The 13,143-nt window shown below is 33.2% G+C and overlaps 1 protein-coding gene across 1 annotated transcript; it reads left to right on the top strand.

Moving 5' to 3' along the window:
* Positions 1-7,361: 7,361 nt before the first annotated feature.
* On the top strand, positions 7,362-12,520 carry LOC130969401 (actin-related protein 4-like). Its single transcript, XM_057895095.1, has 20 exons — positions 7,362-7,505; positions 7,607-7,698; positions 7,884-8,060; positions 8,157-8,230; positions 8,511-8,591; positions 8,706-8,766; positions 8,915-8,964; positions 9,205-9,259; positions 9,710-9,787; positions 9,892-9,945; positions 10,161-10,214; positions 10,287-10,347; positions 10,475-10,526; positions 10,687-10,753; positions 11,087-11,149; positions 11,268-11,330; positions 11,423-11,485; positions 11,797-11,861; positions 11,977-12,045; positions 12,256-12,520. Exons 1-20 carry the CDS (start codon positions 7,493-7,495, stop codon positions 12,299-12,301), a joined length of 1,338 nt encoding a protein of 445 aa, XP_057751078.1. The 5' UTR covers positions 7,362-7,492; the 3' UTR covers positions 12,302-12,520.
* The last annotated feature ends 623 nt before the right edge of the window (positions 12,521-13,143 follow it).

The following is a 13,143-nucleotide window of genomic DNA, read 5'->3' as shown; positions in this document are numbered from 1 at the left end:
ATTAATGAGTTATCAGAAGCTTAAATAGCTGCATGTCCCACCCAAAAAACAAAATCTGTGTATGTGGATTGTGAAGTGTATTGGGTGATATTCTAATGGGATTTTTCATGCAAAAAAGATTAGAAAGACTGGTACACTACGTATCCTTCCGTACATCAGTTATTTAGTTGGATGAATATTTAATGTAATGTAGTAACCTTTATTTGTTTGTGAAATAGACGTGAAAAAATAGTTATTTAAAAGTCACAATTTGACATTAGTAGTCAAAATATGACATAAATAATCTTGCCATATATCATGTCATTGTTCATCATCTACATCATTTTGTATCTTTTTTTAGAAATATTCCTTCATTCATATATATATTTGTGTTCCGTGGTGTTACCTAAAATTAAGATGAATTTGGGCCTGGATGTGAGGTCCAAACGTCTTTGGAAAGAAATTCGACTTGGATACCGAGATGGTAGTTTATCCAATGTCCTCGCCTAGACAGTGGTAGGGAGTACTTGCAAGGGACTATGATGTCTAAGTCAGTAAGAGTTTAAGCAAGTTTAAGGTCAGAATAAATTGAAAAAAAAATACATGTGTTGGGGGTATTTATAGAGTAGTAATGTTGGACTTAGTCATTCTTTAGGGATGACTTATGAAGATCATAGGTCGTTACCCTTTTACAGAATGGGAGGTTACTCTCCATGTTCAGGGTGGTTATTGTCTAAGGGTGATAACTATAAGAACCTGAGTTTTCACGCAAAATTGCTTTAATAAAATAATAATTTTAACTGTCCGAAATCGGTTCGAAAATTTAGACATCTTAATTTGAAAATTTGAGTGAAAAAATGTATCTTTTGAATTCAATAGAATTTTTTAAGTGAAAAAATGTATCTTTTAAGGAAAGTTTTTGTAAAAACGCGTACCGGTACTTAAGCCAACAATACCAGCTCTAGTGTGTCCAGTACCGCATATTGAGAAAATAAAATTTTAAAAATTGAATTTATTGTTTTGAAAGGACAAAAATAATTTAGAATCGAAAATTGGGCACTAATTCTAAATGTTTTGGCCCAAAGTGGGCTAAAAGGGCTAAAAACGCTAACGGGTTGGACTGGACCCAAGTTGGGTCCAAGCCCAACATATATAAACCTAACTAATGAGCATTTCAGCTCATTTACCCTAGAGAATGAGAGAGGGGCGGATAGAGAGAAGAGAGAAAACCTTAATCCCTTTGATCTTCAAATCATCATAACTTTCTCTCCAGAGCTCCAATTGATGAGCCGTTTACGGCCACTCGAATCTCTCACCGAGGTCTTCGTTTCTATCTAAAAAAAGTGGGGGTAATCTAGTATTAGAATATTGTTGGAGTTTTGCCCCTAATCTCGTTGGGTAAGATTATGTTTTGGTGTTTGTTGGAGTTGGTTTGAGGCTTTGGATCGAGCTTGGTGGCTTCGTTTTGATGTTTAGTGCATTTTGGGAATCGGCCAATGTATGATTTCGGTTTTTTTTATATAATATGTAATATTTCTGGACACTTAGGCTAGTTGACCCTAAGATAGGGTTGAATGATAGTTTTGTATGATTGATTATATGTGAAATTATGTTTGATAATGAAGAGGATGATCTACAGTGTTAGAGTGTGTGATATATGAAATATGATGAATATATGATAATATTGGATTTTGAATATTATTTTTGGTGAATGGCGTTGAGTGTTGAAATTGAGATTGAATAATGATAATTATGATATAATGATTGTGATGCTATGAGAGTGATGTGATGATGTTGTAATTGAGGAAGGGTGTATATGAGGAATTAGATTGTGTAGATTGTTGGTATGAAATATTGAATTGGAATTATAGAATTGTGTTGATTTATGGAGGAAGAGTTGAGTGAATTAGGTGTGGAAGTGATAAAAGTACAATGGAATGGTAAAGTGTAGTGTGTGGTAGTGTTTTGTGATGAATTAGGTATGTTTTGGTTTGGTTTGGTTGCGAAATTTGGAAGTTTGAGAACTTAGTTAATTGTTGGTAAAAACCAGTTTTTGATGAACTTTGACGGATCATAACTTGAGCCTCAGTTTTTTAAATTGGTTGGAATTTATCTTAGATTAAAGTTCATTCAAAGATCTTTAAATTGATATAAAGTTTGATGAAAATGAATTTTTGTAGAGGAAGTTATGAATGTTTAAAGTTTGGTGTTTAAAACTGATTTCTGCAACTTTGCAAAATTTTCTAAGTCTGGGAATGTATGAGTACGCGAATACCCCATACGCGAGAGTGCCATTCTGTTTGGCACCTGCGTACGCATACATGTGTTTGCAAACGCGAAATGGGCCAAAATGTATGTATGCGTACGCATACATAATGCATGCGTACGCATACACCCTGTTTTGCTGAAAAATTATTTTTTTTCGTTTTTCAAGGGTTCTCTAGCTTTCCAAACTTCTTTATTTACTGTTTAAGATTGCTAACTAGTAATTAGACCATAAGATTAATAGAGATGGATTAATGATCTAATTGGAAATTTTTCTATATGAGTTTAGAAGACAGAGACTTAGGTTTCTGAAGTTGTGGGTGGACTAGCGAAGTGTTTTATTGGCAATGGCTTAAGAACTTGTGAGTGGATGGTAACTTGTGGAATTAAGAACTGATGATGGTTTTGATGAGCTTGATGGATATTGAAGGAGAGTGTGCCAGGTACTATATACTTGGAATGTTGAGAATTGAGAATTAAAAGTGGATTGAGATGAGAAAATGGTGATGATTGATAGTGATTTGAAGTTGATGGACTTGTTGGATGTTGAAAGTGTGCCAGGCACTACATCCTTGGAATGATAGTGTGCCAGGAACTATATCCTTGGAATGATAGTGTGTCGGGCACTATATCCCTGGAACGATTTATGATGAACCATATGTTATTGTTGTTTTCCTTCTCTACCGCAAGAGTGTACCAGGCACTATATCCTTGGAACATGCAAGTGTGCCAGCACTATACTCTCAGAACGATACAAAAGCGTACCACGCGCTATATCCTCGAACGTGGCAGAAAGGTGACATCTGGAAGGATGTGTCGGGTTGGTATTCATGGTCTGACAAGTGATATCACAAGCCAATAGGACAAGCATTCATCATATGCATCTCTTATGTGCTTTGTTTGCTTTGATTACTTGCAGTTTGCTTAAATGTATAATATGCCTACTTGCTTCTTGAATTACTTGATATACATGAATATTACCTGTGTATTACTTGCTTGCATTATCTGTGATTGTCTGATGCTGAGGAAGTTAGGTAGGCAATGGTGATAAGATCGTACGGAGGGTAGGCTGGTGAAGGCTGTGGGACAACGGTGTCTAGTTTTAGTTAGAAATCCCCTAAGTTTAGATAACACTGTTTATGGTTTATGGTTTAAGTTATTTATTTTTGTTAAGCTTGAATATCTGTTTGATGTGAAGTTCTAGGATTACCTTCGGTGTCCCAGAACCTTACATCTTATATATTGGGCACTGTTACCATACTGAGAACCTCCGATTCTCATATCATATGTTGTTGTTATTTTTCAGATGCAAGTCGCAATCCACCACAGTGAGTTTGCGGATATGATGACAAAGAGGAGTATGATCTTCCTCATGTTTTATTTCACTTTACTTTTATTGTAGTTATTCTCTCACCTTTTGTGTATTTAACTTTGTTGCCTCAGAGGCTTCATTTCTAAAAATCTTTGAGGTGTTGCTATTTTAAAACTTCAAAATTCTATTGTATTCAGTTTGACTAGTCAGCCTAAACTCCGCAGGCCGTGACTAGTCCTCTCTTTGGTATATCATACTTATATATATACATCTTGTTTATTTTAATTATTACCTTGTATGTATTGGAGCTATCTACAATGTTTTACATATATTATGTCTTGTTCCGTTCGTACCTATGCGTTTAGTTATCGTGTATGAATGCTTCGCATTTCGTAATTTCGCTTTATGCAATTTGAGCTTTTATTCCTTCATCGGGCTTCTAATATTACTATTTCTTTATATATATATATATATTATATGAGCCTTAGAACTGTCATGACACTTTGTTATCCTTCACTTTACGGTACGAAGTAAGACTTAAGGTAATGGGGTGTTACAATAACTATAGTATTGGGGAGGAGTGCTTGCCTTTCTCCCCATGTCGGGCTGGTTACGGGCTTCTGAGACCCGTGTTCAAGCAAGTTTGACCTATGTGGATTAGGCCTCCTATATTGGACTTTATGTTATTAAGCTGATCTTGGTAGGCCCAATCTTAAACATAGTTTGTATGTTAGGACCGAAGTGGACTGAGTTCGTATCATGTAGGCCTAAAAATTTTATATTTTCTAAAAAAAATTACTTTAGCTTGAATTTGTTAAGGATATGAATCAATAATTCAAGATCAAGAAGGGTTAGTTAGAATGTGATGAAAAATTAGAAAAAAGGCCAGCTTAGTGTTTAGATTTATAGAGAGTTAGACCTAGTCAAAGTCATGCACTAGGCTATATATAAGTTAAGTAGTTGTGGCAGTGGAATTAGAATGAAGCATAAACCATATAATAGCAATATATAGTTTTTGTTTTTTGCTAAATAATTTGTTCAGGAATGATAACTTTAGAGTCAAAAAAGTTTTATCCATTTTTTCTATGCTAGTATAGCCATTGTAACAATGTATCAAGAGTTAGTTGATAAAGAACCATGGCTTCAGCCTCTGGCTCTCTCAAACACTTTCTCAAGCAACAAAATCACACTCGTACCCATTTTTGACAAAGTAGAAGATTATCTTATAACATAGTGACATAGTGCTCTACTAATGTTCCAAAGCTTGAAAATAGAAGATCAAACGAATCGAATTTACTCAAGTTAAAATCCAACTCATTTAATAGATGAGTTTAAATTTATGTTTAAGGCAGGTCAACTTACAAATTTTTGAGTTCAACTTATTAAATTGTTAACGAGTAAATCTTAAATTAATTTGCGAGTTGACTTAAATTACTTCCAACACCTATATAAATAACATAATTAATTAACTACTTTATCCCAACAAAAATTTTTGAAACCGAAAGAAATTTTAATTAAAGTATGTAAATTATTATACATTTTTTTTATCATGGATTATTATACTTTTAAAATTTTCATATTTTTTTGTATAAAAAGGTTTAATTACTCTATTAGTTTTTATAGTTTTACTAAATTTATAATTAAGTCCTTACACTTTTTTTTAAATACGCCCTTATATTGTTTTTAATTTTGTAATTAAGTCTTTGTTAGTATAAAAAATGTTAGAATTAATAGAATATTTTTTCACAAAATGAAGGTACCCCACAATTAAGAACCTAATTAAATCTTTGACTATATATTTTTTTGAAAGGAATACTCCATTAATTTAATATTTTTGACACAAAAATAACCTAATTACAAAATTAAAAGCAGTGTAGAGATTTAATATAAAGAAAAAAAAGTATAATTACAAATTTAATAAAATTTTAAAGACTAACAAAATAATTAAACATATAAAAATTCTCTTGATTTTAAAAATAAGAATAGACACCTAAATTGATTTTTCAATATTGTAAATCGAACATTTTAGTTTCTAATAAATTTTTATTCTCTAGAAGTCTTTAAGAATTATTTTCATTTGACAGATTAACCTCGTTATTTTTTAGGAAATTAATTTATTTTATGTTGATATTTTTGAGGAACTTAATTATCTTATAATAAAATTTATTTAAAATTTATTTGTCTAATATGCATATTAAAAATTTGATTAAAAGAGACGAAGGTCCGACGAAAATTATTGTAGAGACATTTTAATGAATAAAATTTTGTTAGAAACCAAAATATTCAGATCTAAAATTTCTTGAAATCAATTTCATTTTTTTTTCTAAAAAAAATAATAAGACCAATAACTTGTTTATTAATATTAATTAATATTTTATACCAATATTTTTTTATACTATTAAAATTTAATATTTTTTTAGTCTTATATAATACACACCTACTCACACACACTACCACTGCTATAGTTTCTATATTTTTCAAGGAGGACTTGAACCCGTGTACAGTTCTTAGTGAGGCAAGTAATGCTTTCATTTACACTTTGTTTGGTTTGCAAGAATTTGGAAGGAAAGAAAATGAAGGAGAAGAAAATAGATGGAAAAAATTAGTTTCCATTGTTTGGATCAAGAAGGAAAATGAATGAAAAATATAAAAGTATATGTGGGACCCACATTAAAGTTTTCTCTCCAAAATTGAGAAGAAAACTTAGATTAGAGTGAAAAAATGGATAAAATTACAATTTTGTCCTTATAACATTAGTATATTATAATTTATAAAGGGTATTAATGTAATTTCATTTAGGTATGATTTTCTCTCTTCTTATTTTTCCTTCCATCCAAACAAAAGAAAAATTTCATTCTACTTTCTTTCTTTCTATTTTCTCTTCATCCAAACAACACAAAAAAAATTAACTTTTCCTTTTATTTTCTTTTCTCTCATTTTCTTTCCACCTATTTTCTTTCCACTCATTTTTCATTTTACATCCAAACAAAGTGTTAGGCTTTGTTTGGTTGGAAGGAAATAAATAGAAAGGAAAGAAATAAAAAGGAAAGAAGAGAAAGGAAAGAAATTGAGTGAAATTTTACTTTCCTTAGATATGTTTGGATGAAAGAAAAATGAGGAGAAAGGAAATAGTATATAATGTTATGAAAAGACAAATTTATCCTTAGATATTTTAAAATATATTAAAAAATAGAGGGTAATATTGGAATATTGATACAAAATACATTTTCCTTCCATTTTTCATCCATTATTAGTGGAAAAAATTTTTCAATGAGTCCCACCCATTTTTTTACACTATTCATTTTTTTTTCTTTGACTTTTCCATTCAACCAAACAAAGAAAAATAGTTATTTTCCTTTCAATTTCTTTCTTTCTTATTTCCTTCCTCCCATTTTCTCCTCAAACCAACACACCCTTAGTGTTTAGAGTTAGTAAGGATTAGTAAAAAATAATAAATTTTATTAGTTATGTAATATTAGGGTAAGTGGGTAAGGGTAACCACTCTACTTTTTTTATTTTTGTTCTGTCACTCACTCTACACAAGGCACTCGTAATTAGGGGAACCGCCAAAAAAGTATAGAGAGAACATGGGCTCACCCCGGACACATTTTCATGAGAGCCCAATACAAACCGCGATAATGGGAGGCCCAACAAGGTATGCAATGGTAAAGACATAAAATACAAAGGAGAAATGGAAAATCACTCCGTCCCAAAAAAAAAAAAAAAATAGCAGAACCCCCCCGCTCCCGCTCCAATCCCAACAAAAATAAAAAGAAAAAAAATACCGCCAGAGTTCAAAGAAGCCCTTCTTCTCTTCCATTGCACCTGAGTCCTGACCTGAGCTAACTTCTTTCTTGGCTTCATTTCTCGTTCCTTGCGCTCTCACACTCAGACCCCCGAAAAGAACCCACATTTTCGTTTGCACAAACCCTAGAGATGTATGGCGGTGGTGAGTCTTCAATATCCTTTCTTTCTCACCTCTTTATTCTCCATTAATTCTCTGATTCTCGTTCCATTCGCAGTTTTCATTTTTGTTGTTTTAACTCGCAGATGAAGTTTCAGCGATAGTGATTGACTTGGGGTCCCACACATGCAAAGCTGGTTATGCTGGTGAAGATGCTCCCAAGGCTGTTTTCCCCTCTGTAAGTCTCACCTCTCACCCTACACAAAATTAAATCTGCTTTAATTTTCCAGCAGAATCAAAATGTACGTAGTGTTTACCTGCTTCATGCCATTAGGATACTTCAATTTAACAAGTTAGCTTCTCATTGTGTGTTTTTGTAGCGTTTCTCTTCCATCGATGTTATTTTGGCATGTATTTGTGTAGGTTGTTGGTGCAATTGATCAAATGGACATTAATGGGCATGGCGATGGTGAGGAGAACTTGGGAGCTGCTGCAGAATTGCCAAACAATGCCAAAAATCTTGATTCTGACAAAACCAAGGGAAAATGCAAGCTTTATGTAGGATCCCAGTCCTTGGGGTATCGCAGAGACTACATGGAGGTAATGCTTTGAAACCGCTGTTAACTTATGCTATAATGTTATTCAGTTATGTCAAAATTAATCATTTCCATCATCTTTATCTGTTATGTCTATTAGGTGCTGTCACCACTGAAGAATGGAGTTGTTGCTGACTGGAATATTGTAGACAACATATGGGATCATGCTTTGAGGTTGTTGCTGATTACCTAATCTGTCTGTAGTCTGCAGTATGGTATTATTTCCCTTTTTCGGTAAATAGGATCATTATTTTCTGTTATTTTATGTTAAATAGCTGACACTTGTTATAAAATATTTCTGTTTATCCTAGGACATACTTTTTATCCGAAATGTCACTATGCTTGCCAATCCATGTATCATGATCGTGCTTTTCAATTCTTTTTAAATATTGTTCTTTTGTGAAATTTATCTGTTCTGTGTCTTATATTACTATTACTATTAGCTGATTTTCAGGGATTGTCTATTGGTTGATCCTAAAGAGCGTCCAATGCTACTTTCTGAGCCATGTAATAATACTCAAGAGCAGAGAGAAAGGTATTCTGCAATTTTTTTCCCTCTTCTGGTTTTTGGCTTTTGGTAATACAGTTAGACATTTGGTTCCATTATCAAACTGTTGATTTCATCTTCATTTTATTGTCAATTTGTCAGGACAGCAGAGCTGATGTTTGAAAAATACAAAGTACCTGCATTGTTTTTGGCCAAGAATGCTGTAAGTGACTTGTTCTTTCCTGCTCTGTGTAGGCTAGCAATATAAAATTAGTCTCAGAAGAAAAAAACTTTTTGTTCCCCCTGCATTGATGCCTTGACACCATGAATCCGTCAACAAATTAATGAACACATATATCTCTTAACACCAGGTCCTCACATCATTCGCATCAGGGCGCGCTACATCATTAGTAATTGATGGGTAAGGGTCTTTCGAGTTGGTGACTAATAACTTGGTTGTTTCTCAGTATTGATGTACAATGTGAATGTCTTCTTACGAGTTTGGTTGGAAGATGAATACAGTTCTTTTTCTTCTCCCCCCCCCCCCCCCCTGGTTTGGTTTTAATTTTCAGCACTTCAATCTTTGATCTAGCTTCTATTTCATTTGCAATGTGATATTCAGTTGCTGATTTCTACTTTTCTTTTTTATTTCAATACTCAGTGGTGGAGGATCAACAACCGTTGCCCCAGTGCTTGATGGTTATGTTCTTCAAAAGGTATTGTTGCTAGCCTATCAAACAGAAATCATTTGTCAAGCTAATTGTTTATAGGAAAAAATGTGTAAGCTATTTAACTGGTTACGAAGCTTTTAGCCCGTGTACCAAAAATCTGATTATGGCAAGAAAATATAGCTGTTAGATTGTATAATTTGTGATAATATAATTGACCATTTAGTTTGATGTAAGGCACTAATGCATGTTCTAGTTGATGATTCCAAGGTGTTGAAATACAAGTTGCATCGATTCTAGCTATTTCAATATTAAAATGTTTTTTTTCATCTGCCTTCATGTGTTTATCTTTCATTCTTTTCCCTTGAAAATATGATTTAGTATAATTTAGAACGATCGAAGGGATTTATTGTATTAGATACGTGTTTATGTTTGTACTTATTGTTTGTTTGGGTATCATGTGTCTGCTTATGTTTTTGTTTATGTTTGCAAGAATAGGCTGTGACAACTTCTCCCATTGGAGGAGAATTTCTGACAGATTGCTTGATGAAAAGTTTGGAAGGCAAAGGTATCACAGTGAGTAACAAAACATTAGCCTTATTTAATTTTTTCCGGGTCATCTAGAGCAAGGAGGGCATATATGTACTTACTCTTTTTTTTCCCTCAAAAATTTACTATAGATAAAACCGAGGTATGCATTCAAGAAAAAGGAAATACGGCCAGGAAATATTCAGGTACACTGTAATTTCATGGTACTTGGTAATAATGTGTTTTTCTACAGTATAATATATCACAAAGGTTGGCACTTGGCACTTCCACAATGCCAAAGCTTGAAACTCAAGGGCATTAAGGGTGGAAATTACATGTCTACAGAATCACAAATCACTTCAATCAAATTCATGAGTTAAGAGTAATTCTTATTTACCCTCCATTTTTCTCTAAATGCCAGACTGTAAACCTTGATTTTCCCCATACAACTGAAAGCTACAAACTCTACTCCCAGGTTTGTAGTCGTTCCAACTATTCTTTTTCATATGCCTTGTGTCCTTTAGATGCTGATTGTTTATTGCGACAGAGAGTGATTGCTAGTGACATCAAGGAATGTGTCTGCCGAGCCCCAGATTCTCCATATGATGGTATGACTTCCAACTTATATAAATTCATATCATGTTTTGAATCCCATTTGCGAAGTTCTTTGTTTTCTTTAAAATAGATACTTAATGTATGTCATGCTGTTCATGGTTTTACTTTTTTATTTGGCAGAGAGTTCATATTCTAACATTCCAATGACCTCATATGAGCTTCCTGATGGCCAGTGAGTCTAACTTTACTCTTTCTAAAATAGGGATCATTCATTATGGTTCTGACTTTGAATTATCTGCTTCATACTAACATCCGTTTGGGTTTGAAGCCTAATCTTCTTCGCTCTGGTTTATTTGCTGTATTTTATGACTTGAATTTCATGGATCACACAGGATAATTGAAATTGGATCCGACAGATTCAAGATTCCTGATATTCTTTTTAATCCATCGCTGGTTCAGGTGTGTGGCTTGTATATGCATCGATTGTTGCATTAGTTTGTCTTAAAGAATTTCTCACATGGCACACTTTTAAAAATTTGTCAATGCATACTGGAGTTGGAAATATTTTAGTATTAGGAGGTTGAAGAGTAATATGATTTGTTGTCAGATTGAATTGCGGAACTATCACTTGGACAATTTTTGGACCTTTTTTTTAAATGTTACGATAAGTTTTTTTGTTTTTTTTTTTAAACATTCACTTAAAAAATCTAAATCAAGAACCTTCGGGGAAATGGCCTTTTGTTCCCTTCTGTGTTGCTCCTGCGTGCTTTACTACTACATTGTATATCACAGACAATACCGGGCATGGAGAGCTTTGCTGAAATTGCTCATTCAGTTCGTGGTCTACCAAAAATGGTATATAGTGTTATTTTAATCTTTTTCCTTCATTTAGCATGTATTAACTATCAAGTACTCAGAGTTCAGAACTTTCTCTCGTGGTCATGATTTTGGTAGTTCTTCTGAATATGTGCAGGTTATAGATAGTATTAATAAGTGTGATGTTGATATCCGAAGAGAACTCTTTGGTAGCATAATGGTAACTACAATATTAATTTGGTGTTCCACCATATTTGGGTTTGTACTATAAAGTTTGGTCACAGCTGAAAGTTATTTTTGTTTACCTCCCAGCTTACTGGTGGCACAGCTTCAATGCAACAATTGAAGGAACGCATTGAGAAGGAGTTGCTTGAGGTGATATTTACAGAGGATCACATTTCAATTTATCTGCATAATGAGATTTTTCCATAAGTGATAATATGATCTTTGACAAGATACTACAGTGCTGTTTGACTAAGACACATATTGACATTCTTTTTTCTGGTCATAAAAGTTTTTATTTATAGAAATTTTTTTTTTATGTTTTTACTATAATCAACTTTTTTTTCTTAGGGGGGTCAGAAGGGGGGGGGGGGTGAACATTTCTGAAACTATATATTTCATTTTCTGGAACATGACATTTTTTATAGCATAAAAATTGACCTATCTATAATTTCTGTTTTTAGGAGTCCCCTCAAGCTGCTAGGGTAAAAGTATTCGCAAGTGGAAATGCAACTGAAAGAAGGTTCAGGTGTGATATATCTCTGTCCCTCTCCCTACAGTTTTCCCCTCATTCTTCATAAGTAATTTTTATTGTGATTCATATAAGACTGCCCATTAAATCAAGATGGTAACTCTATATGCAGTGTTTGGATAGGGGGAAGCATACTGGCGTCTCTAGGCTCCTTCCAGCAGATGTGGTTCTCCAAGTCTGAGTAAGTAGTAATTAAACTATCAAGTGATTGCGACATCTCAGATTCTCAGTTATGCAATCGTTTTGCTCACTTCCATGAAATTCAAACCCCACATCTGAACTCTAGTTTAGATTGTAACATTCTAATCTTTTTTTGGCATTTATTTCCTTATTTCTCAATGACTTAAAGTAACTTTCCTAAATTTGATCTTTTCCCCTGTTGATACAATAGGTATGAAGAACAAGGTGCTTCCTACATTCAAAGAAAGTGCCCGTGAGTTTCCAAGAATGTCATACGGGCTTCTTTCGTTTCCATTGGTGACTGAAGCTGTGCTAGTAACAGTGCCCTTGGTCAAAATTTATTTAATATTTATGTCATTCTAATTTGTGCTGTTGCCTTTTTCAATGTTTTAAACTTATTATCTATGGTTAAGCTCCTATAACTTATTGTATTGTAGCATTTTAATTATACATCAGATTCACACTGATTCACATCACACCCTACATTAACCATGGTTAAATCAAGAGTAAACAAGTTATTTAGTCCCTTGTATCGAAACATCCAGCATAAGTTTAGCCTTTGAAAGATGGAAATGAGTTTAGTTCCCGAGAGATACAAGTAACAACTTTAGGCTTAAAATATGTGTAATAATATGATAATGTCAATTTAACATTCGAAAGACAAACCTAACATCATTTTCATTATTTGAAAATACATGCGATATCAAAGAAACCAATGAAGGATAATCAGGTATTCAGGTTGATGCAGTACGCATATTTTAAAGTGATATATGTATCTTTTAAACAATAAAAACAAATACATAAAATCTTTCATGTCTTTTTTTTTATATTGGGGACTGGAAATCTTTCATGTCTAAAATGATAATAATAACGGTAATAAAGAAAAGTTCAAAGTCAATATAGCATGCAAATAGTGATTTTTACTGACTTGAGTTAGTTGAGTATACCTTAAATTATTCCTATAAACAATTATACAGAATGCTCAAGATTCAAGAATCAGAAGGCTCCATTAGAGTTAATATAACATTTAGAGCATTTAGGATGGTAAAACTCTCCGAAATGTGAGAATTTTTGCGGAGATCGTCTCAAATGGGAACCT

Source organism: Arachis stenosperma, chromosome 3 (genome assembly GCF_014773155.1).
Source record: "Arachis stenosperma cultivar V10309 chromosome 3, arast.V10309.gnm1.PFL2, whole genome shotgun sequence".
Lineage (NCBI taxonomy): Eukaryota > Viridiplantae > Streptophyta > Magnoliopsida > Fabales > Fabaceae > Arachis > Arachis stenosperma.
Note: the sequence above shows the minus strand (reverse complement) of the source record. Positions and strands in the feature narration are given on the sequence as shown.

Bases quoted from the DNA above. Each gene is read 5' to 3' on its own strand.
- LOC130969401 (XM_057895095.1), top strand. The intron at 8,767-8,914 runs GTAAGTGACTTG...TCTTAACACCAG, and splicing joins TGTTTTTGGCCAAGAATGCT to GTCCTCACATCATTCGCATC. The intron at 10,215-10,286 runs GTTTGTAGTCGT...TTATTGCGACAG, and splicing joins GCTACAAACTCTACTCCCAG to AGAGTGATTGCTAGTGACAT.